Source organism: Sapajus apella, unplaced genomic scaffold (genome assembly GCF_009761245.1).
Source record: "Sapajus apella isolate SASKATOON/1434 unplaced genomic scaffold, GSC_monkey_1.0 scaffold19, whole genome shotgun sequence".
NCBI lineage: Eukaryota > Metazoa > Chordata > Mammalia > Primates > Cebidae > Sapajus > Sapajus apella.
The window spans coordinates 19398007-19410401 of NW_022436959.1; the positions used below are offsets into that span (position 1 = coordinate 19398007).

General features: G+C 36.8%; 1 protein-coding gene across 1 annotated transcript; it reads right to left on the reverse strand.

Annotated features, from left to right (window-relative positions):
* Nucleotides 1-339: 339 nt before the first annotated feature.
* MRM3 (mitochondrial rRNA methyltransferase 3) lies at nt 340-1129 on the reverse strand. The gene is given in 2 exon segments (XM_032286764.1): nt 340-430; nt 432-1129. Coding segments are annotated over 2 exon segments (717 nt in total). The 5' UTR covers nt 1058-1129.
* Nucleotides 1130-12395: the final 11266 nt, after the last annotated feature.

Here is a 12395-nt window from a genome sequence, read left to right on the forward strand (position 1 = left end):
ACCTATAACCAGTGCTTGATGATTGCAAAACACTCACCAGCTGGTGGAGCAAATTCCTCCCTGCCCAAGATGATGCTTTCAGGAGCTTTCTGGGCATGAAATGCTTCTCAGTGGACAATTTTTGAAAACACACATATAGAGCCACATGAATCCCCTATTTGTGTTGTCACGAAGAAAAAAAATAAGATATAACCTCAAAATCAGTGGAGATGGGAGATCTCAGGAATTATTCTGACCTGTTATTGCTGAGGAAGAGCAGAAATTTATGGAAATTCTTATTTTTCCTACAACCATATGATGGTATCATGCCTACCTCTTGCCTCCTGAACATGGTACCTCTCAGTAGTAACTCCTGTCCCTGCTTAAGTGTTCTGCCCTCACCCACAGTTGTCTCTTCCCGTTAAAAAGCAGGTTGCGTGCAGTCATGCCGGTTGAGGCTGTTCATGACAGGGGCGACAGGGATCAGCAGCCTCTTGCCGCCAGTGCTCTCAGCCAACTACAGAGACTCCAGGCTCATGCCGTGAATCTCACCGCCAACCACCACAGCTGCTGGTGCCTCTGTCCAGTCCAAGTCGTGACTCTGAAGCTCAGTATCAGGCAGCCAACTTTTACTGGCTCCAGTTTCTAGACCTTACTTTTCTTCGTACTTGTGAAACTTCAGGTATTGCCAGTCACACACCAAGCCATAGTCAATGGCTTTACTAGACATCTGAGCCTGAGCATAAAGGCTTTAGTTGTCAGCCACATGGGCCTGGGTGTCAGGAGGCAAGTAATGTGGCACTATTTCCGCTTTCAGATTATCAATACTGGGTACCTGGAAACGTGCACCCATACCCACCCATAGCGCTTTGGGCTCTCAGGAATCCACACAGCCTTTCAGAGTTTGAAACACTTTGCTGTAGCCTGCCTCAGCGGGAGATTTCAGAATTGTCCCCAGGCTGCCAGGGTCACAAAGATTGTCACAGATCAATAATAGAGTCAGTGAATGCTAAAGCTGAGTCTTTGAATATGTCATGTTAATATGGTCAGGTTTGGCAAAAATCCCCATTATTCTCATGGCATTGCTAGGTTGGACCAATCCTTGATGTCCTTGAATTTCACTTTAATGAGGCTGACACCTTTCAGCTCATCGACTAGCAACTTCTCTGCTTCTTTATGTATTATAGATAGCTAGAGAAGAAAACTTTCGGCACAACTCCAGCCTTGAGAGGGTCTGCAATGAGCCTGTGACCTTCCAGCAGGATCTTCCCTTGTTTTTCCCAAAATAGCCTGGATTTAACTATTCGGCATGACGAATTTGAAGAAGGCTGCAAAGGCCTGTAATGTGTATGATACCTTGTTTCTTAAAATCTCCTTTAGGCTATGAATACACCTATGAATATAAGCTGTTAATCTACATAATCAGGGTGAGAGAGACCACCTGGGGAGTTATGTGGCCTTCTATCTTGTAGGTTATCCGCACCAGGTTTCTCCATCAATAGAGTGGGTATGATGACAATGTATCTTCCTCACTGAGTTTTGAGCAACTTTTCATTGAGATCATCTAAATACAGTGTGTGATACAGTGTCAAGTGCGTAGTGACCATCACATCCATGTTTTAAATGAACTCGCTCATGTTGTCTTCTAGTAATTATATAATTTATTATTTTATATTTGGATACCTGATGTGTTTTGAGAATTCTCTTTTGAATAGATTAAGGATGGATCTAATTTTGTCTTTTTCCAAAATTCTTGTTTTGTTTTGTTTTGTTTTCTGAGACAGAGTGTTGCTCTGATACCCAGGTTGGTTGGAGTACAGTGGTGTGATCACCATTTACTGTAGCCTCAATTTCCAAGACCCAAGTGATCCTGCCACCTCAGCCTCCCAAGTAGCTGGGACCACAGGCACATTCTACCAGTTCTGGCTAATTTTTTGAATGTTTTGTACAGATGAGGTCTCACTATTTTGCCCAGGCTGGTCTTGAACACAGGCCTCAAGTGATCCTCCTGTCTCAGCCTCCCAAAGTGCTGGGGCATGGGCCATTGCGCCTGGCTCCAAAATTCTAATATTTGAATACAATTTTTGTTAGTCTATCGTTTCCCCTCAGTGATGCAAACTTCCACATTTATCATTTACTAAATTCCTTATGTACTTGGATCTATTTCTAAAGTTGGTATTCTGTTCTATTGGTCTCTCTATTCATGCATCCACACTCTACTTTTTTTTAATTATAGAGGCTTTACAGTATGTTTTATGTCATGTAAGTCTAGTTCCCACTCATTAGCTTTTTTTCGGAGATGGAGTCTTGTCCTGTCACCTAGTCGGGAGTGCAGTGACATGTTCTTGGCTCACTGCAACCACCACCTCCTGGGTTCAAGCAAATCTCTTGCCTCAGCCTGCTGGGTAGCTGGGACTCCAAGGAACACACTGCCATAGCCAGCTAAGTCTTTGTATTTTAGTAGAGATGAGGTTTAACCATGTTTCCCAGACTGGTCTTGAACTCCTGAGCTCAGGCAATCAGCCTGCTATGGCCTCCCAAGGTGCTAGGATTACAAGCATGAGCCATTGCACCAGGCCTAGCTTTTCTTTATTTGGAGTTTCCCTACATATTCTTGCATGTTTATTCTCCCATATGAATCTTAGCATTAATCTATCTTCACCAAATAACAACAACAACTTCAGAGTATCTTTACTGTGATCACATTTAATTTATATATTAACTTGAAGGGAATTTACATTTTTATAATATCAAGTTTTCCTTCCCAAAGAGAACGGATGTCTTTCCATTACTTCAGGCCAACCTTCTAAATTTGAATATTTTAAAGTTTTTCTTACATAGGTTTTGCACATTTTCTGTTGATTTGTTTCCAAGTACTTTCTTTCTGTCCTTATTTTAAACATTTGTTGCTTTAATTATATACTTTAATTGGTTATTGTTTCTACTTTTGAAAGCTTTGATTTTTGTGTTAATTTAATATCTGCTACCTTATTAAATCTTTTTTCTTATGTTAGTCTTTGTACTGATTATCTTCTGTGTTCTCGATATACCAACTAATAATATGTCATTACATACAGTTTTACTCTTTCTTTTCTAATTTATTTATTTATTTGGAAATGGGATTTCTCTGTGTTGCCCGGGCTGGCCTTGAACTCATGGGCTCAAGCCCTCCTCCCTTCTCAGCCTCCCAAGCAGCTAGGACTACTTTGGGTGCCAGGTACACTCTACTGCACTGGGTTCTTTCTTTCCAAATTCTTACAATGCTGCTTATTATGATTCATGAGCTAATAGCTTTGGTCCACGTTTAGCAGTAGTGGAGCTGATAGGTTTCCTTACCTTGTTTCTGACTTTGGCAGGAATGCTTCCATCATATCTCTATATATCCATCAAGTCATAGCATGTATATAAATTTCTACAGCTTTTTAAACATATCTAGCCCTATGTGCAGAGTGGGTCCTGATCATTTGTTTTATGAAAAGCTTCAGAACTGATTCTAATGTAAACTCTCAAGAATGTATTCCATAACAAGATAAGGTATAAATAAGTAAATTAATAAAGTGTGCAAACATTTATTGAGTTGCACTTTGTGTAGGACCTGCAGATACAAAGATAGGCTCTTTAAGAAGTTCAATGTAGTAGAGGAAAGACCTACAAAGTAATGATTGCATACAATATAATTATTACAGAATAGAAAGTGTTCCATCACTAGTATATTTGCCAAAAGTTGTTCTCTAGAGAGTTCACAAAAAAAACTTACTTTTAAGTTTTATAAAACTGCATCCTATAAAACTATTTATTAGTCTCTGGCTTTTAAAATAATCAACAGTTACTGCCTAAAATATTTTGATTCTAAATTTTCTGCTGTGTTCCTTCCTTGCCTCATGTGTTATTTTCAAAGTGTAGCTGCATCAATCATGGCAAGCAGTCAAATTCATTTTGGAGTTTTCATAATTTTATGATCAAAGTTCAGTCAGTTGTCTATTAAGCAAAGTTATACACATAAAAATTCTGAAAATAAAATAATTCTCTTACTTTTGTTAAAATGTTTACACTAATACTTCAAATGTTTTGTACCTACAACAAACCAACTCCGAGACCTATGTTTTTCCTCAGTGCCTACTGACTTCCGTTCTTTTTAATCTCTCAGCAGGTTTCACATTTGGAAGAGGGTAGAAAAAATGATCCTCATGTCTGAGACGGGAGTAGACATTTTGAAAAAAGAGGAGATAGAATTTTTAACTTAAAATGGGCTATAGAATTTTAAAAATCAGACATAGTAGGGTTAACTTTTGACTTCCTTTGTACTTCAGCTTGAACTGGTGGCAGCATTTGGGTGTCACATTCTTGCCTTGCAGGCTGTTTTTCTGCCTGTTGGGTCTGATGTACCTTTAGTTTAGGAGTTACCTGTGAATCAGAAAGGTAGAGTGATCATTATCAGGTATGGGGGCGGGGGAGAAAGCACAGAAGTGGATGCTTAGGACTAATTTTAGTTGCTGTATTTCTGGAGAGACTAGTACAGAAGATTTCAGATTTTTTTTTTTTATCATATACTGACCCTTATTTATTAAAATAGAATAGGCAAAGGGACCCAGGGCAGATGCTGTTTTCAGAAACAAAGGTTATTTATTGACTAGGTTAGTATTTTGCAGGAACATAAGCTTGTAATTGAGAAATAGGTGCAAGAAATAACCTAGTAGAGGCCAGCCTACCAACCCTCTGGCAGAAATCCTGTCAGCTATGAAAGATGTCACATTATTGTCCTTCTTCTGGAAACGGCAATATTAATGGCCAACTTTATTAGTGTTTTCCATTTATTTTCAGGTTTTTATATGTGAGGGGAAAGCTTGTGCAGATATCTAAGTAGCAAGTATGAAGGAGAAAATGGTTTTCTGTCATTACTTTTCTAAAATATAATATTAACTTCCTAAGCATTTGGAATGCTGTTCGGAATTTCTTTTATGACAGTTTTTCTACACTTCATGGAGTAAGTGTATTAAGCACACCAATGAACTGTGTATATCATCTGCTTGCAATTTCCTTTCTGGCAGTATAAGGGTGAAAACTTTCTAACTCTGTATTAGTATTTTCCTTGGGTGACAGTGCAGTGTTTTATATATTCCTTAGTATCTATAAAGTCTTTAGTATGAAGAGTTCCCACATGTATCTGTTGGTTGTTTATTTTGTATTTTAAAACTCCACCTGTATGTCACACAGAATAACAACTTAAATAGCTGCCAAACTGTTTTACAGCATACTTCAGTTTGGGATCAGTTGCTACTTTCGACATCAAGGTAAGGCATCTTACAGAAGCAATAAAAAATTTCAGTAAGTAGATAATAAAGACTAATATGTCACATATTTCTTGTCTCAAACCAGATTACTTTTCATCTAACTTTTTCTTCTTGGAGCTCAACCCAACACCTAAATCCATGTTAATTTGCAGTTCTGTTGTAATGAATTTTCGTGAAAATCTGAGTTCTGTCATCAGGAACATTCAAGGGCCAATTCATTAATCTTGTACCCAAATCTTTCTTTTAGACGCACCCCCCCCACACACACACATATACACACAGTCATGTAAAGGATGGCAAAATATTGTTTCGGCTCAGTGAACAAGGACTTAATAGCTTTCTGTGTCATGCTTATGTATTAACCTATCTATGCATAAGTTTGAATTAATATTGTTGCCAATAGCATAAGAAGTATTTGTGAAGATATAGATTCCAAGAATATGAGCTAGACTTAAAGGTAAGACTAGCCTAACTACCCATTTAATAGGTATAAATGACTGCAGCGTTGGAACTAAGGATAGAATTTCTTTCTGTGTACCAACTAATCATTCTCAACTAGTAACTTAATGGTTTGTATGATTTAGAGAAGCAAAACTAAATTTCAACTAAGTGCACAAGTTTAAATGTAGTAAATTTTTCTTAAAGGGTCCAGTTAATTTCATACGTTTAGCTCTTAAACTCTCATTACTAGACTTATCCATTAATCTGATATTTTAGCCTATTTGTATTCTTCTATAGGCCTTAAACCTTGTTTGTTTACTTCAACTTTGACAGGATATCTATTGGCTTTGGTGAGAAAGTGTTTTTTATTTTTCAGAAACTTAAATATACTGCATTTTCATTTTCAATTAGGATTTATTTTCAAGGAAGTCACTATATTACTTTATTGTGTGCATTATATTTTAAGGAAGACTTAAATAATTTCTTTTTAGTACCATAGATACAATCAATCAAAACTCTTACAGAGGCGGACAAAATACTGCTTCAGTTAGGTGAGCAGGACCTGCACAGCCTTCTGTGTCATGCTTATCGAAGCAATAAATTGCTTTCTTAGACAAAAATCATTCTCTAAAATTGCTTTAGCTTTTTCTGAAGCAAAGGTATTGAATGCATAGTATTGGGAACACCTTATTTTGCTTTTTACTAAATGCAATTATTTTCCACTTGATAGCTAGCATCACAAAAGAAAAAAGATATGTTTCTTATGTGTTACTGTTTTCTCATTCACATTAAGCCTAGTTTTAATTTGCCCCAGTAAAGGTTCTTCCCACTCTGTAACTTAATTTCATTTTCCTCTTAACCCAGAAGTCTTTGTAAAAGTAATCTTAAAGCATCTGAGACATACATATCAAATTTGAGTTTAATGCCTGATGCCATTTCCTTAAAAATTATTTCTAAAGATAGATAAAAGTCATTTTTAAAAGTTTTGATAAAATACAGACACTGACTTCTTATTCATTGTTCATCCTCCTTGAAATTTCATAAATTAAGTGAATAGCAAGTGCCTCCCATTTTAGTCTTTGCTGAGAAATATGCTAACAATTTGTATATGTCACACATATACAAATAGGTTACTATGTGAAGAAAGTAACAAGGAAGAAATCAAATGAAAATTAAGTGCCTTTGGGACTTAAAACTCTTAGGAAACTTTGAAATCTAGGCCAAAAACATCAAAGAAAGACTCAACTTCATGCTCAGGTGAATGTAACCGCCACTTGATTTGTGTGGTACATGCTGAACAAATTCTGATATAGAAAGCTATGCATTTAGCTTATTTTGATTCACATTAACTTTAGTCAGCTTTTAGAGGCTTATAGGTCTTTTTTCAAATCTGAGGAAAGCCATGAATCCTATTCCCAGAGGGTAAAAATGCACCTAAACAGAAACACTCAAATTTTGCATAGAATTTCAGCATGTTTGCAGACTCAATGACGCCAATCCCACTAAACATACAGGGATTTTTATGAGTCAGAACCCTAATGTTGTAAATAAGAGAAAGCCAGCTCATGTTATCTTAAGGCAAGATATTGCCCATATAGCTGGAAAAATATTAGAATAACTCAATGGCTGTATGAAGTAATTCCTACAAGAACTGGATTTGGAGAGTCAGGATTACCAGGATATGCTCTAAGTGCTGTTCATTACTATGGGAATTACCTCTCTTGGCATAGTAATCTCATTTTCTCCTGCTGTAGAGATACCTCCTTCACATGGTGGAGAACTTACCTGCCAGCAGATCCAGCTTAGCCACCCTAGGAAGAAGTTCCCCTGAGCATCTATGTATCAAACCTAGTGACAAATTCTCTCTGATTTGGACACTTGATAATCCACTAATCACTGTTGAGCAAATTAATCAAGTCTGAGTTCCATAGCCTCCTCTGTGGCAGGAAGGCAAAAGAGGCAAAGTTTGCAACTAGAAGAAAGAAAATGAAATTCCTTAAACACTGTAACCAATATCGACAGCTTCCTGTATCAAGAACCTAAGACAATAGGGATAATGACAAGGAATTACCTTTTTCAACTTTTATCTGAGAACGATTTCAAATTTCAGCCAAACATATGTGAGGATATCAAAGAAAAAAATGAGATGGCAATTAATGGATAAACTAAGGCAGTGTAAAGTATAAAAGAGTGTCAATGCTGTGCTGATAAATTTGCTCTCTAGGAAAGAAAACACACATATGTATATATTTTTGAAATATACTTCAGTATAAAGAATAAATGACACAGTTATTAAAAATGATATAATATTCATTATGTTTATGATCTTCATATAGCCAATCAAATCTCTTCTAATGCTTTTGCTGAATTCCTCTATCCTCCCTAAATTATGGTTGCAATTAATAAAACGTGTTCCATAAACATGAGTGTTGGTTGATATTTTCTTTTTCAATAGCAAGTGAAATGTCAGAACTTCACTCATTTGTCAATGAACAACTTTATGTGAGCAAATTCTTTGCTAAATTGAATAATTAAGTTATTGAATACAGGAGATACTATGAGTTCAGTTCCAAACCATAGCAATAAAGCAAATTTCACAATAAAGCAAGTCACACAAATTTTTGGCTTCCTAGTGCATATAGAAGTTATGTGTATATGAAACTATATTAAGTGTGCAATAACATTATGTCTAAAAAATATATACATAATTTAATTTAAAAGTATTTTGTTGCTAAAAATTGCTGACAATCATCTGAGCCCTTCAGCCAGTGGTAATCGTTTTGCTGGTGGAGGTTCTTGCCTCAAAGCTGATGGCTGCTGACTGATCAGGCTGGCAGTTGCTGAAGGTTGGGGTGGCTGTGGCAATTTCTGAGAATAAGATAATAACGAAGTTTGCTGCACTGATTGACTCCTCTTTTCATAAAAGACTTCTGTGCAGCATGCAATGTTGTTTGATACTATTTGGCCCACAGTAGAACGTCTTTCAAAACTGGAATTCTATCCAATCCATTTGCCGCTTTACCAACTAATAATATATTATTAGTATTATATTAATAATAATATTATGTAATATTTTAAATCCTTTGTTGTGATTTCAACAGTGTTCACAGTGTCTTCACTAGGAGTACATTCCCTCTCAAGAAACCACTTCTTTGCTCATCCCTAAGAAACCATTCTTCAACTACTCAAGTTTGGTCGTGAAATTGCAGTAATTCTGTCACATCTCCAGACTCTATTTCTAATTCTAGCTCTCTTGCTATGTCCACCACATTTGAAATAACTTCCTCCACTGGAGTCTTGAACCTCTGTAAGTCATTTATGAGGGTTGGAATCAAGTTCTTCCAAACTCCTATATAAATATTGATATTTTGACCTTCTCCCATGAATCACAAATATTCTTAAAGACACCTAGCAGGGTGAAAACTTTCCAAAAAGTTTCCAATTTTTCAACTTATTTTGCCCAGGTCCATCAGAGAAATCACTAATTTGTGGCAGCTACACCCTTATGAAATGAACTTTTTTTTTTTTTTTTTGAGACGGAGTTTCGCTCTTGTTACCCAGGCTGGAGTGCAATGGCGCAATCTCGGTTCACCGCAACCTCCGCCTCCTGTGTTCAGGCAATTCTCCTGCCTCAACCTCCTGAGTCGCTGGGATTACAGGCACGTGCCACCATGCCCAGCTAATGTTTTGTATTTTTAGTAGAGACGGGGTTTCACCATGTTGACCAGGATGGTCTCGATCTCTTGACCTCGTGATCCACCCGCCTCGGCCTCCCAAAGTGCTGGGATTACAGGCTTGAGCCACTGCGCCCGGTGAAATGCACTTCTTAAATACTAAGACTTGAAAGTTGAAGCGTCTCCTTGATTCATGGGCTGCAGAACAGATGTTGGGTTATCAGGCATGAAAACAACATTATTCTCCTGTACACCTCTATCAGAGCTCTTGGGTAATCAGGTCCATTGTCCATAAGCGTAATATTTTGAAAGAAATCCCTGTTTCTGAGCAGTAAGTCTCCACTGTGGACCTAAAAGATTCAGTAAACTATGTTGTAAACAGATGTCCTGTAACCCAGGATTTGTTGTTCCATTTCTAGAGCACAGGCAGAGTAGATTTAGCATAATTATTAAGGGCCCTGGGATTTATGGAATGATAAACGAGGACTGGCTTCAACTTAGAGTCACCAGTTGCATTCACCTCTGATGAAAGAGTCAACCTGTCCTTTGAAGCCTTGAAGCCAGGCATTGTCTTCTCTTCTCTAACTGTAAATATCCTGGATGCCATCTTCTTCCAACAGAAAGCTGTTTCATCTACATTGAAAATATATTGTTTAATATAGCCACCTTCGTCAATGATCTTGGCTAGATCCTCTGGATAACTCGCTGCAGCTTCTACATCAGCCTCTGTTGCTTCACCTTGTACTTTCATGTTAAAGAGATAGCTTCTTTCTTTCAACCTCCTGAACCAGCCTCTGCTAGCTTCAAATCTTTCTTCTACAGTTTCTTTACTTCTCTCAGCCTTGACAGAATTGAAGAGAGTTAGGGCCTTACTATGCATTAGGCTTTGACTTAAGAGAATGTTATGGCTGGGTTGACCTATCCAGACCAACCAGACCACTCAAACTTTCTGCGTACTAGTGGTACGGCAGTTTCACTTTCATATCTTTTATGTTTTCACTGCAGTAGCATTTTTAATTTCCTTTAAGACCTTTTATTTGTATCCATAACTGGCCTAACTGTTGGTACAAGAGGCCTAGCTTTCAGCCTGTCTCAGCTTTTGACATGTATTCCTCACTAAGCTTAATCATTTCTAGCTTTTGATTGGAAGTGAGAGATGTGTGACTCTTCCTTTCACTTGAATATTTAGAGGTCATTATAGTGTTATTAATTGGCCTAATTTCAATATTCTTGTGTCTGAGGAGAGGAAGAGAGACTGAGAAAGACCAGTCAGTGAAGCAGTCAGCATACAATATTACTAATTGAATTTGCAGTCTTGTATGAATGTGGTACATATTGGTCCTCCAAAATTACAATATGATGTCAAAAATCACTGATCACAGACCATTATAACAGACATAATAACAATGAAAAAGTTTGAAATATTGCGAGAATTACCAAAATGTGAAAATGAGACATGAAGTGAGCACATGTCATTGGAAAAATGGTGCTAACAGACTTGCTTGATACAGGGTTGTCACAAACTTTCAATTTGTGAAAAACACTGTATCTGCAAAACACAATAAAACAAACTACAATAAAAAAAGGCTATGCCTATACTTGAAGGATAGTTCCTCAATATGTTTGTGTTATACACCATGTAACAGGTAGTCATGACACCTTTATTTGTGTGTTTTCTTTTTTTGAAACAAAGTTTCACTTTGTCACGCAGGCTGAAGTGCTGCAGTGGCGTGATCACAGCTCACTGCAACCTTGAACTCCTGAGCTCAGGTAATCTTCCTGCCCCAGCCTCTCAAGTAGCAGGGATTACAGGCATGTGCCACCATGCCTGGCTATTATTTTATTTTTGTAGAAATGGGATCTCACTATGTTGCCCAGGCGGTCTGGAACTCCAGGCCTTGAGCAATCCTCCTGCATAGGCCTCCCCAAATGCTGGGATTATAGGCGTGAGCCATCACATCTGGCCTACTATTCATTATTAACATTTTCTCTTGGTCACTTTATTAACTCTACAAAATCAACAAGGCAATAATTCAAGCCTTAATTTGTCATTTGGCAATTTCCATTATGTAAATTCTCCCACTGTAGCTGGTTTTAAAGCTACTAACGGGACATCACTGAACACAGAGATGTACACCAGTACCCCACTCTATAGTGTTTTCACCATACAAGACATACATAACCTCAAAAACATATATAACAGTAAAAAATGGTAAAATAATAAGGTTTTTGATATTCACTGCCTTCATTTTATATGTCCCCTATTTATTTTATTTCTTTATATTTTTGTGACACAGCCTCAGGAGGTCCTGATGACATGTGCCCCATTTATATCATCTATTTAATTGTAAGTTTATGTACTTTATTTTTTAATAGTGGCTGTTGTTAAAAATCACTTAGCAAAATTCTAAAAATTTAACAATTGTCCTTGTGAGCCAGTCCAAACCAGTTACAGGAAACCATGAAACATATTTTACGTGATTCCTATGAAGAAAATTTAAATTAAGAAACAATAATTTGAAGTAATTATTCATAACTTAGAGAGCAGACATGAAAAATCAAGATTTGGCCATGGCTTCCCTATGATTTATCTAAAACAACATACTCAGTAACTATATTTAGGTGAATATCCAGTGTCAAACACTAAACTTTCAATTGCTTTACTTTATAATTTGACAAATTTTAGATTATTTACCATTTGGATTTTCCAAATGTATAATGTCATGTCAATCAATGAATAAAATAAATGTGTGAGATTAGCAATTTACAAACAGGAGAGGTAAAATTTGTTAATATTAGAATAGAACTATGGTTAGAGTTTCACAAATTAACAAGAGAAATCAGATAAAAACTTTACTGGACTCACTTACATGAGAGGGGGAAAAGGTGGGTAAACTGGAAAAACTCATGATCGCTAGACAAATGGTAGTTTATTTCAAGAGTTCTTAATGAGAAATGGACTGTAAAAAGCAAAAAAAAAAAAAAAAAAAAAAAAAAAAAAAAAAAAAAA